Source organism: Globicephala melas, chromosome 18 (genome assembly GCF_963455315.2).
Source record: "Globicephala melas chromosome 18, mGloMel1.2, whole genome shotgun sequence".
Taxonomy (NCBI): Eukaryota; Metazoa; Chordata; class Mammalia; order Artiodactyla; family Delphinidae; genus Globicephala; species Globicephala melas.
The window spans coordinates 7,813,643-7,827,367 of record NC_083331.1 but is presented as its reverse complement, the minus strand read 5'-3'; the positions used below and the strand labels follow the sequence as shown (position 1 = coordinate 7,827,367).

Below are 13,725 nucleotides of genomic sequence, written 5' to 3'. Positions count from 1 at the left end.
TGCCAACTTTTTTCTCTGATTTCATTCATTCCTTTTCCTCACAGCCCTCCCAACTCCTGCTCCACTTGGACTAATAAATACATCTGAGAAATCAGAAATTTAGGCAAAGGTCTTTTACTTGTGGTTAGGCTTACATCGTTCCAAAAAGTAAACATAACTAACACCTAAAAGTACCAGAGAAGGTGCTCCGGTATCAGCAGAAGGCACTGATCATCGTCACACAGGGAAAGCGCGATGACGGGGATCTTCCTGTATGGATGCCAGTACAGTCCTATCACGAGTACACTTTTTTCTGAGTGTAACAGTGTTAGGCAAGAGTAGGAACTGGAGGCTCTTCTCCACTGGGTTAGGCAGCCAGGCCCTCCAGGAGCATGATTACAGATGACATGAAGGTGACTACCAGTGACAGTAATCCCAGCTATGACAGCAGTACTGACGTCACCAGCAATAGCTTGGCCAGATCTACACGTCCTGCGGGTGCTTCTTATCCGGTTAATCATCCCGGATCCGTTCCTTGGACGGACCACAAAATCCACCCTCACAGCAGTGAATCCAGTGTATTCAGTTATCACTGAAAACACAACAGTCCTGGTATTTGCTAGTTTGGAAAAATGGTAAATACTATTGCATCATTTTGGAAATCAGTTACATATAAGCTACAAGAAAAATGTATTGTTAAAAAACACACGCATGGATACTTTTGGTGGCATGGCTTTAAAACCCTGTGCTTGGCTATAAAAACGTTACAGGCAAAATTAATAACAATTTTTATTAAAAAAAAAAAAGGAAAGTATTTTACTATACCAAAACTAGTTTAAGACATATCAAATTTTATGCAAATACCTCTAGAAAACTGAATTATATAGTTAAAATGTTAAATACAGAATATGCTTTAAAATTAATAATGTATTAAGTTACTGTATATTAAAGGTATGATTTGGAAATTAGAGCTGTTTCAAAATACTGTCTGCAAATTTCATTATTTAAGAAACCTGGGAAGTTGCCAAATCACCATGCGGGCCTCCCTTACACCGGGGGTCTCTTCTGAGTCTGGAGAGAGTCATTATATAACATACAAGTAAAAGTAAGAGTAAAACACCAGGTACAATTAATTTAATTCACTTCCTGAGACTCAGAGCTCAGTGACTTGAATAAAATATGACTTTTTTTTTTTTTAAATATTGAGAACATTATCTTCTGGCAGCAGCCACTACACTTTTGTGTTACAAGTAGGTCATAAAGATAGGGCTTCAGGGAGAAACAGAACACAGATGAACCTCTAAAGAAGGAGAAAGCTCTCGCAGAAGACTTATTCTTCTCCTTTTATGAGGTACAAACAGAAAACCAGATAAAACATAACAACCCGGATTACAGACTACAGGGGGTTTTTCATCACTAGACTTTTATGACGTTTTATGAATGATCCTTAACACAGCAGTCTTCCTACTGAGTTACCAGGAAATCATTTCGATAATACGGTTAAGGGCTTCCCTGGTGGCGCAGTGGTTGAGAGTCCACCCGCCCATGCAGGGGACGCGGGTTCGTGCCCCGGTCCGGGAAGATCCCACATGCTGCGGAGCGGCTGGGCCTGCGAGCCGTGGCCGCTGAGCCTGCGCGTCCGGAGCCTGCGCTCCGCAACGGCAGAGGCCGCAACAGGGAGAGGCCCGCGTACCGCAAAAAAAATAATACGGTTAAAAAGTTCACCCCATTGTAATATCCAGATCAAGAGACCATCCCTCTTCTTTATTTTATGTATATAGTAACACAATCACGTCTCTCCAGACTCATGCCCAGCTGAAACTTTGATTCTAATGAAGAGACAGGACAGGAAGGAAAATTCTGGTACCATTTATTTTTCTATGACAGAAATAAAGCTGTTTCACAGCTTGAAAGATACACCGTGATCATTGTGTATCACAATAACTGCATAATGCTAAAGCAAGTGATCTTCCCCAGAAAACAAAACTCTCTGTTTTCCCTATGACTCCTTCCCCACCCTCAACTCAAAAATTACCGTATAATAACGTCCACCGAAAGTCAGGAAGCTTCCGATGCTGCATGTCGCACGTAAGCGGTGTGATCCAGCACAGCAGGACAATGCCAGTCTCTGCTTCTGTGTCCTGCCTGTGCCCACAGGCCACCATGCTTTATAACTCTTCTTTAAAGCCTTTTCGTGTCTCCTGCCTGGCTCTGTCTTCCTCACTGGGTGCCAACCATGTGAAATAGACCTTCACGGGATCGATGTTCCAGTGCTTGTGGAACGATATGGGAACTTGGTGAGATAGGTAGTCCTTAGGGTAATCCACAGGCCGAGCCTGCAGGAAGAACAGAGAATCCCGCGCTCTCACTCATCGAAAACAATTGTGCTTCAGAATAGCATTTAAATGCGTGAAACGATTGCTCTCCTTCAATATCTGATGTTTGGTTATGGGAATCTAAAAGCAAGAAGGAAAATCTTTTCCACTAAAATCTTCCCTCTACGTGTAGGCTCTTTGTTTCTGCATCTCCAATTACTTTTGTATCCCCAGTGCATCGCTTTTTGCTTCTAGGTTCCACAGTCATGCCTCTGGGATATTCCTCAACCATGGTAATACGTGTGAAAAGTTTTCCTTGGTAAGTCATTTAAGTTACTATTATGACTTCTGCAAAGAGGCAGAAAAACTTATTTCCCAGGTCTAAAGAAACTTTGGCCATACATGGTTGTGTGGCGAGGTGGGGCAAGGAATTTTGGGCGTTCCCACTGCCTGTCCGCTGCTCTAACTTGGAATTAGGCATGTGTCTTTCAGAGTAGGGAGAGCCTAGAAAAGGAAACACTTTGGAGACAAAGCAAATCAGTGGTGTTCTGGGTCTGCGAATGGGGGTGGGGAATGAGTGCAGATTCACACAAGGGAATTTGGGGGGCATATCCTAGTGTTTTAAAACCGGGTTTGTGGTTGCCTAGCTCTGGAAATTTGCTAAAATTTTTCAACGTACCATTCACACCATTACTGTGTGTGAATTGTGTATGGTATGTAAATCATACCTCAGGTACAGCTGTAAAAAAAAAAAAAGTGTCTAAAATACAATCAATCTCCATTTGTTACACTGTTCAGTGTGCTGTAATCTTTACACATAAGAAGGTTTACATTTTGCCCAATTTCTGTCCCTCTCATGCAGTTTAAGCCAGCGCTCTTTCCGTGTGTACAGCTTCCCACCCTGCTCCGCCTCTGCTCCCAAGTCCTCGTTCCTCACACTGACCCTGCCTGTCTGGGATTTCCTTTTGGCATTCTGGGCACAGAGGTTGATTATAGACTTCTCAGCATCACAGATGCCTCTTTGTATGCATTTTACTCTTCTAGTTTTGTCTTGTTCTTTTCCATGACCTCATTTATCAGAAATGATTAGCACATTCTAATGCTTAATAATCCAGCTCGTCACTTGCAGAGGTGACTCCTGAGAGGCAATTAATCACTTCTGGAATCTGCATTAATAAAGGCAGAAATATTATGGATTTATTTTTTCCTGTGTTACATCTATTTGTATCTCCAACAGTTCATTTTTAAGTGTGAAAAACAAGCAACAATTTTAATATATTGCTGGACTCAGTTTGCTAATATTTTATTATGGACTTTTGCATCTATGTTCAAGAGTAACACTGGCCTGTCCTTTACTTCTGTAATGTACCATTTTAATTCGTTAACTTTTTAGCTATTTTTTTTTTTTTTTAGTGATTTTCTTAGTGCTTGCTCTAGGGAAACAATGTACATCTCTGACATTTTAGGTTAATGTTGGCCTCATAAACTGAGTTAGGAAGCATTCTTGCTTCTGTAATTCAACTTCATCAATGTATTAAGTTTAAATACATTTTCTATTTCTTCTTGAGAAATAGCCTTGCTTAAAAAGTGTTATCTAGAAATTTCTCCATTTCATTTATTTTTTTATTTTTCAATTCATCATTAAAAAAATTTTTTAATAGCTTTATTGGAGTATAATTGCTTTACAATGCTGTGTTAGATTCTGCTGTATAACAAAGTGAATCAGCTATATGTATACATATATCCCCATACCCACTCCCTTTTGAGCCTCCCTCCCACCCTCCCTATCCCACCCCTCTAGGTGGTCCCAAAGCACGGAGCTGATCTCCCTGTGCTATGCAGCAGCTTCCTACTAGCCATCCTTTTTACATTTGGTAGTGTATATATGTCAGTGCTACTCTCTCACTTCGTCCCATATTCCCCTTACCCTCCTGTGTCCTCAAGTCTGTTCTCTACATCTGTGTCTTTATTCCTGCCCTGCCGCTAGGTTCATCAGTACCGTTTTTTTAGATCGCATATATGTGCATTAGCATACAGTATTTGTTTTCTCTGACTTACTTCACTCTGTATGACAGACTCTAGGTCCATGCACCTCACTACAAATAACTCAATTTTGTTTCTTTTTATGGCTGAGTAATATTCCATTGTATATATGTGCCACATCTTCTTTACCCATTCGTCTTTTGATGGACATTTAGGTTGCTTCCACGTCCTGGCTATTGTAAATAGTGCTGCAATGAACATTGTGGTACACATCTCTTTTTGAATTATGGTTTTCTCAGGGTATATGCCCAGTAGTGGGATTGCTGGGTCATATGGTAGTGCTATTTTCAGTTTTTTAAGGAACTCCCCCTACTGTCCTCCATAGTGGCTGTATCTATTTACATTCCCACCAACTGTGCAAGAGGGTTCCCTTTTCTCCACACCCTCTCCAGCATTTATTGTTTGTAAATCTTTTGATGATGGCCATGCTGACGGGTGTGAGGCGATACCTCACTGTGGTTTTGATTTGCATTTCTCTAATGATTAGTGATGTTGAGCCTCTTTTCATGTGTTTGTTGGCAATCTGTATGTCTATTTTGGAGAAACGTCTATCTCTATTTCATTTAAATTGTCTAATTTGTTGGCATAATTGTGGTAGGGTATATAATGACGCCCCTCCTTCATTTCTGATTTTGGCAATTTTTGTCTTCTCTCTCTTTCTCTTGGTCAAGCTAGCTAAAGGTTTACCAGATTAGAGCTAATTTTTGGCTTAATTGATTTTCTCTATTTTTCTGTTTTCTATTTCATTGATTTGTGCTCTGATCTTTAGTATTTCTTTTATTCCACATAGTTCAGATTTGATATTCTTTTGCTTCTCAATGTAGAAACTTAGATTATTGATTTAATATCTTTATTCCTTTCTAACATGTTTAAAACTGTAAATTTCCTTCTAACCACTATATAGCTGCACTCAAAGTTTTTGATATGTTGTGTTTTCATTTTCATTCCATTGAAGGTATTTTCTAATTTTCCTTATGATTTATTTTTTGACCCATGGGTTATTTCAAAGTGTGTTGTTTAATTTCCAAATATTGGGGGAATTTCCCCAATTTTTTTTCTCGATTTTTAATTTCATTCCATCGTTCTGGGAGGTGAGTCTTGTTTTATGACTTAGCATGTGGCCTATCCTGGAGAATGTTCTCTATACATTTGCAAAGAATGTTCATTCTGTTGTTGTCGGTGAAATACTTTATATGTGACAGGTCACGTAGTTAATACTTGTCTATTTCTCTTTTCAATTCTGTCCCTTTATGTTTCATGTAATTTGAAGATCTGTTGTTAGCTGTATATATACATTTATAATTGTTTTATTCTCTTGATGTATTGACCTTTGTCATGAAATGGCCCACTTCCTGTCTAGTAATATTTCTGTTCTTAAAATCTATTGTTTTTAATATTACTATAGCCACTCAAACTCTCTGTGATCAACTGTTTACACAGTATATCTTTATTTAAATTTTTAAATTGAAGTATAGTTAATTTACAATGTTGTGTTAGTTTCAGGTGTACAACAGCAAAGTGATTCAGATTATATATATATATATAAAATCTGAATATATATATAATATATATATTTTATATATATATTCTTTCCATTATAGATTACAAGATACTGAATATAGTTCCCTGAGCTACATACAGTAGGTCGTTGTTGTTTACATATACACACTACTATATATAAAAGAAACACCAAACTCCTAATTTATCCCCCAACCCCCACTATCTCTTTTGGTAACTATGTCTGAGAGTCTGTTTCTGTTTTGTAAATAAGTTCATTTATATCATTTTTTTAGATTCCACATACAAGTAGTGTCATATGATTTTTGTCTTTATCGGACTTAATATGATAACCTCTAGGTCCATCCATGTTGCTGAAAATGGCATTATTTCATTCTTTTCTGTGGCTCAGTAATATTCCATTGTGTATATATATCACATCTTCTTTATCCATTCCTCTGTTGATGGACATTTAGGTTGCTTCCCTGTCTTGGCTATTGTAAACAGTGCTGCAGTGAACATTCGGGTGCATGTATCTTTTCAAATCATGGTTTTCTCTGGATATATGCCCAGGAGTGGGACTGCAGGATCATATGGTAACTCTATATTTAGTTTTTTAAGGAACCTCCATATTGTCCTCCATAGTGGTTGCACCAATTTACATTCCTCTCTATGATCAACTGTTTGCATGGTATATCTTTTCCTTTTATATTCAACCTGTTTGTGTCTATGAATCTAAAGTATACTTGACTCTTATAGACAACATATAGACAAATCATGCTTTTTATCCAGTCTGACAATCTCTGCCCTTTGGGGTATTTAGTCCATTCATATTTAATGTAACACTTGATATAGCTGTATTTTCATTAGCCATTTGCCATGTTATATGCCATTGTTTTTGTTTTTTTGATACTTTGTTTTTATTTCCTTTTGCTATATACCAGGATGTGGTATTGCTGCAGCATATGGTCCTATATTTAATTTTTTGAGCAACCTCTACAGTTTTTCTGTAGTGTATATGCCATTTTTAATACATCTTTTTTGTCCATCTGTTCCTCCTTTATTGCCCTTCTTTATTAAAATCTTTTAGTGTACATTTAAGTCTCTTTTAAAATATAGCTAAAACATCAAAAAAGTTACTTTCTTAAAGGTTTCTCTAGGGATAACATGTATCTTTAACTTATCGGGTTAATACTGACTTAACTCCAACAAAATTAACCTTGCCCCAATAAAGCTCCACTTCTTTCCCCTGCCTTTGTTCCATTGTCATCATATATATTGCATTTATCTATGTTATAAAGTCAACAATATAGAGTTATATTGTTTTAAACAATCTTATGAAAGAAATTAAGAGAAAAATATCTGTATATATACACATCCATATATTTTATGTTCATACGCACATTTTTTCCTCTTATATACACACATGTGTATATATACACACAAACACGTATATACGTAGTCTTTCCAGTGTACTTAATTCCTTCCTATATATTCCAGGTACCACACGGTGCCATTTTCTTTCAGCCCAGAGAATTTTCTTTAGTTTTTTTAAGGGAAGGTCTGTTAGCAAAGAATTCTCTCACTTTTTGTTTATCTCGGAATGTCTTTATTTCCACTTCCATTTGGGAAGGATAGTTTTACTGGATATAGAACTTCTGGTTAACTTTCTTTTTTTCTTTCTGCCTTCAGGCCTCTTAGTTCTAATGAGCAATCAGCCAGTAACATTTTAATTTCCATTTTCATTAGGTTTTTTGTTGCTTTTAAGACTTTCCCTTTGTCATCGTTTTTCAATGATTTGACTATAACATGTTCATGTGTGATTCTTTTCCTGATTATCCTACTTGGGCCTTGTTGAGTTTCTCAGATCAATAGATTGTTTCTCATTACATTTTTGAGAAAATGTATTTCTTCAAAAAAAATTGTTTTTGTCCCTTTCTCTCTCCCTTCTCTTTTTAAAAAGGACCCCCATTAAATGTATGTTGGTATACTTTGTTTTACCACTTGTCTTTGAGGCCGTGTTCATTTTTCTCCGGTCTTTTTTCTGTTCTTTGGATTAGGTAATTTCTATTGATTGGCCTTCAAATTTACTGATTGTTTCTTTTGCCATCTCAAATCTACTGTTATGTCCATTTAGATAATTTCTCATTTCTCTTATTGGGTTTTACAACTATAAAATTTTCATTTGGTTCTTTATCATAGTTTCTATCGTTCTATTAAGACTTGCCATTTGTTGAGTTAACGTAATCATATTTTCCTTTGACTAGTTTCCTTTAATTCTGTGAATATAGTTTTTTTTTTTTTATTAGCTGCTTTGAAGTCTTTGTCTGTCAAACCCAACATCTGGTCCCGTTCAGAGTCCGTTTCTGTTGATCAGAGTCCATTTCCGTTGACTACATTTTTCCCCTGAGTTCAGTGTTTCTTTGCATGTTTCACAGTAATTGATTGGAAACTGGTTATTTTAAAATAATGTATTATAGCAACTCACAAATCTGTTTACTACTCTTTTTTAAAAACTAATTTGCCTGAACTTACACTGTGGAATCTTTTTCCCTAGAGTGTGTGGCTGCTAGTTTCTCAAGTTTTAGCTCTTATTTTTATTCTTTAGGATGACTTTCTAGAAGTCACTCCTGTGCCTGAATAACTCAGTAGTTAGTTTGTAATATAGGCAGAGATTGTGCTCAAACGTCTCAAGCCCATAAAGCTTCAATCTGTGTGTGGACTGGAAAGGACGTTCAAAGCTCCAGTGGGTTTTCAAACATGCCTTAGCTTGTTAATTACTTTCATCCACGGTCCCATGTGCATGCACATAGTTTCCCAGTGGACCAGAGAATTGTAGCCAGCTTCTCTAGCCCTACTATGCTCTCTTATTTCCAGGGTATTAGGTATTAAACTTCTGACCAGTAATCCCTTCACCATAACTGAGACTGCAACCTCAGGCCAGTGAAGATGCAGGTTTTTCTTATTTGTTTCCTACCCAAATTTGACAATTTTAGCTGACATACCTGTGGGTTTTCATCTCTCCCACAAATCAAGTCCACCCCCTCTGATAGCAAACCTGTTGTTTTTTTTCCAGCCAGGCCCATACTGGTGAAACTACTGCTGCTCTCTCCAACCAAGCTTGGATGGAAGGTGGGTAGGGTGGGGGGGTTTCAGGCAGAAAGGCCTCAGACTTTGTTGCTCTTACCCAGAACTACAGTAGTTTTTCAGGAATTAATGCTTCTCAGTGCTTTTTGGTTGACTTCCAGATTCCTGAAAGTTATTTTGACAATTTTGTGCAGAGGATTCACTGACCATTGCACACTGCCGTACCCATTAGTAGCATATAATTTTGGAAGAGCAGAAAACCACATGCTCTAGATACTTTGTTTTTAACAGAGGGATATACTAGACATTCCTTGAGGCTGCCTTCTGAACCTGTGATCTCACAGTAACCTTCCCTGACTAAAAGGAGAAGAAATGTGGCCCAGGCAACTTTGTATCTGAGCTTGTTTCCAAATGCCTGCTCTAACTTACCAGGAATCCTAGATTTTATCTCTTTTTAATATGAACAAATACACTGTTTGGACCAGTGTTCAAACATTACAAATGGAAAGTAATGTCCAAATCAGAGCAAACTCTCTTAAAAGAGGCTTACGAATTAGAAGATAAAGCAGTGTCTGTTGGGGAGGATACATTTTGAGCATACTTTATGACTTTGGAAAGGTTTAAAATTTATTATGTGAATTAGAGAAATCAAGAGTTCTAAAGTATGGGAAACAACAATTGAAAAAAAATTTTTTAATTATCTTCAAAGGACTTTTACATAAGGAGAAAAGAAAGAAGGAAAATAATCCTTATCATTTAGTAACGTATTCCTCCCTAAGTGAAAAAGGCTGCTATGAAAACCTAAGACCGAGTCTTCCCTGGTGGCGCAGTGGTTAAGAATCCGCCTGCCAACACAGGGGACACGGGTTCAACCCTGGCCCGGAAAGATCCCACATGCCGCGGAGCAACTAAGCCCATGCGCCGCAACTGCTGAAGCCCACAGGCCTCGAGCCTGTGCTCCTCAACAAGAAAAGCCACTGCGATGAGAAGCCCGCGCACCACAACGAAGAGTAGCCCCCGCTCGCCGCAATTACAGAAAGCCTGCGCGCAGCAACGAAGACCCAACTCAGCCAGAAATAAATAAATAAATAATAAAATAAATAAAAACCTAAGACTATGATAGTAACAATGATAAATTATTTCCCTTATACACCAACAGTTTTAATTACCCTTCCTTTCTGTGAGTGCAACATTATGAGAGAGAGGGTAAGAGAGAATAACTTGCTTTTCTAAGTCCTATAATACCACACATAGGCTCAAGGTTTTAAAACATGGCAAAGTGCCTTCTGACTAGTACCAGGAGGGAGGTTTCTCATACATTTCTTATTAAGGTCTATCTTTATCTTTCCTTGCAGTCCTCAAGAATGCAGAAATGGATTCTGCCTTTCTTGGTAATGCAAGCACTTTCTTTGCCTCCTTCAAGTGATCTCCTATAGTGCTATTTCTGTCACGCCCAATTCTCTATATGGCTATAATAGCGCTTGCTACTGGTTACTAAGTAAAGCATGAAGACTATATTTTCAATGTAAGGGAAGGCACTTAAAATACCTATGCATTCAAATTTCAAAAAGCTTTGATTTCTTAAAGGAGAGCATTAAGTGAATGTGGGCTCTGGTTATTTTTAGTACAGATATATCTGCTATTATTCTTACAGCATCAGGATAGTCACTGATCAGAATACTCACTAACCCAATTCTTCAAAAAAGAAACTACTAAAATGATTGCAAAAGGATTCCCTTCTTACCCCACACTGCAGGATGGTGAAACTATTAGCACCAACCACCTCTGGTAAACATCATCTCTTCTATAACCCCCAGAGTATATGCTTGTTGAGATACTATACTGAAATTTAATTAGGTTTAGTCTGTCAGTTTAATAGCAACCAAAGGGGAGAAAGCCCATTAGACAGTGTAAGGACTGAGGACAGTGTAGAACTGCAAACACTTGGTGGCTAGCGGGACAACATTAGGTCAGTCCTGTATATTTTTAAATAGCATCTGATAATTTTTAAATACCATCCATTTTTTTTTTTAACTCAAAGTAAAAAAAAGAACAGCTTTTACCTGAGCCTACAGGCAAGGATGCTGGCCAAACACCATTTCATTTTTTAGATGTTTCTGCGTTCCATCTTCATGCTGTACCTGGTACAGCATCAACCCTCTGCACGAAGAGGTCTGTTAAGGATTTCCCCCTGGAGCCTGTCCACACAGTTCTTAAGACTGCTTCCAGAAGAACAGGGGAGGGAAAAGTAGTAGTACCTTCAAGTGAGAAGAAGTAGGAATAAAAACATTTTTCTCACCTGATGGAAGAGAGGGCTGTGTGTCACAGGGACTCCTAACCCACTGAAGCACATCCCCAGGACCATATCATCTGGAGCGTCATTGCTGTAGCAGCGACACTTGCTGGCGAGAAGTCTCCTGATTGCCTCTCTGCTGAAGACCATCCTGGGGGAAGCCAGAGCAGACAGAGAAGGCGGTTAGCTCCTCACAACCGGTAATCTCAATAAGGAGACAGAGTTCAGAGCCACATTTCTGATAAAGATGTTGACATCAGCAGTGTTTTATATTTGTTATTCTGAGGAAAATGTTTCTGTGTTTCTATGAAAGGAAAAGCACTTTTAAATATGTCTGCCTATCTAATAGGCAATTTTATTTCTTTATATATACCCTATACACTAACACTTGGCAGTGTTCTTTTTCTAGTATGTCACTGGAAAATTAGAATAATTCTTAAGTTTACACACTCTCGATGAGATCAGTAACAAAATCCGCCAACATTCCCAGCAGGTAGATGGGCCCAGAAATACTAGGTACCTCAGTTATACAGGTGACGACTGACAATGAGAGCAAATCTAATTGAAAAAAACCATGCATGGTCCAAGTGATTCCAGTCCACAGAAGCTTCCTTTAGGTAATTTCGAGAAAGGGGGAAAAAAAGAGAGAGAGAGGGAGAAAGAGATTGATTTGCCTCAAATAGTGCTAAGACGCTGCTTGACCAGATACGTTGGGTACTTTCTGGTGGAACTCACAGCCATCCCCACCTTTCTGTGCTCTCCTCAGCACTGCAGGAGGCTAGAAACTCTACAGTATTTTCCAGACTCCCTGGCCAGATGGGTCCTGGCTTCATCCTGACGACAAAGGGCCCAGTACTGGGGGAGGCCGTCTGCTTCTGGCTCTGGTGGTCTCTGCGGCAGAGACAGGTGATGGGGCGTGGGTAGCCACAGGCTCCAGCACAGCCGGCACGGGATGGCAGAGCGTCGGTGATGGTCCCAAAGCAGCCGTGACCTGGAGCCCATCCCAGGTCTGCCCCAGATGCAGTGCTGTTAACCCGAGAGTAGCAGCGGCCACAGCAACCCACACCAATAGGCCCCAGAAACCAGCACCCTTTGCTCCTTCAGCCTCAGAGGCAACGGTGCTTCCTATAGTTGCTGAGCTCTGGGGAAAGCCACCTGCTCCCTCTTATTCCTCTGGCCCTTTCCAATACATTTGTACCAAGTTCCTGCAATAAATTCTCCTCTTTTAAAAAATATAGACTGGTTTCTGCTTTCCCTTCTGGTCCTAGAGTAGTAATGGATCTTCTCATATCATGAATAACCCAATAGCTCATAGGGCTGATACGGTTCACAAGTTCATTCCCAATAAGCAACAACTTTCTTGACGGCAAAACTATCTAGAATTTATCCATATATTCCCGTAGCCAAATACAGGGTCTCACATACAGTAAGCCCTTAGTAAAAGTCTAATGATCCAACAAGTGAGAACAAAGCTGCCTCTGCAGAGCTCTTCCCCAGGGAGGGAGAGTTCTATGAATCAGTCTAGTCGGGAAGGAAAGAGGACAGAGCACGTGAGCACGATCCCTGACGCACACATGTCGATTCCTGCTCAGCTGGGCTCACAGTTCAGTGCCATGTAACTAACACCAGCGACCACGGCTGGTGATGCAGCGACACGGAAGTCACTCCCTGCCCGTGCTGAGATGTCAGAAGACGGGATGGAATATGACCAAACAGGAGGAAAAAGAAGCTCTTTGTTTAAGGTGATACAAGGAAATATGACCGTACAAGAAGAAAAAAAAAAAGTGCTTATGACCTATACGACAGGGAAAACTGCAAGTTTGAAAACTCACCGTAAAATGCCTCTCTCTTAAAAATCTAGTGTCCTTCAGTGACTCAGGGCCTCACACCTACGTGCCGAGCCGAATTCCTGCTCTACTGACCAATCCCAGGAAAGAGCCTGTGTGAGGGGACGTGTGTTCACCCTAAACAGACATTTCCCTTAAAGTGTCTGCCTGATGCCGTCAAGGAAAGTTTCACAGGTAACTAATTGTCCCAGTCACAGCGGGCATCTCGTCCTCTCAAACCCTATTTGAATAAAAATGCTTCTCTTCTGCCAGCATCCAGTAGAACAAAAAAGAAAAGGAAAGCCTTTCACTTTGGCCTGCTCTACCCACCCCCCCCACCCCCAAAAAGAAAAATTACCAGTTACAGCACAGTATGTCTGTTCTGCCAACTTTTAAATATTAAAAAGATGTTGATCAATAAAACCAAGAGCTGGTTCTTCGAAAGGGTAAACACAATTGACAAACCTCTGGTCAGGCTCACCAAGAAGAAAAGAGACAGAAACCCAATAAAAAGAAATGAAAAAGGAGAAATCTCAATTGATACTACAGAAATACAAATAACCATAAGGGAATACTATGAACAATTATATGCCAACAAATTTGACAACCTAGAAGAAATGGACAACTTTCTAGAAACACACAGCCTACCAAAACTGAATCAAGAAGAAACAGATAATTCGAACAG

General features: G+C 39.3%; 1 protein-coding gene across 3 annotated transcripts in view; it reads right to left on the bottom strand.

Annotated features, from left to right (window-relative positions):
- Window positions 1-1,832: 1,832 nt before the first annotated feature.
- B3GLCT (beta 3-glucosyltransferase) overlaps window positions 1,833-13,725 on the bottom strand; it is a 108,554-nt gene continuing 96,661 nt past the window's right edge. For all 3 annotated transcript variants that reach the window (XM_030882559.3, XM_060288038.1, XM_060288039.1), the window contains exons 14-15: window positions 11,221-11,365; window positions 1,833-2,315 (exon numbers count right to left, since the gene is read on the bottom strand). In XM_030882559.3, the coding sequence (XP_030738419.1) occupies window positions 2,148-2,315; window positions 11,221-11,365 (313 nt within the window). In that variant the 3' untranslated portion in view covers window positions 1,833-2,147. The remainder of the gene's footprint in view (window positions 2,316-11,220; window positions 11,366-13,725) is intronic.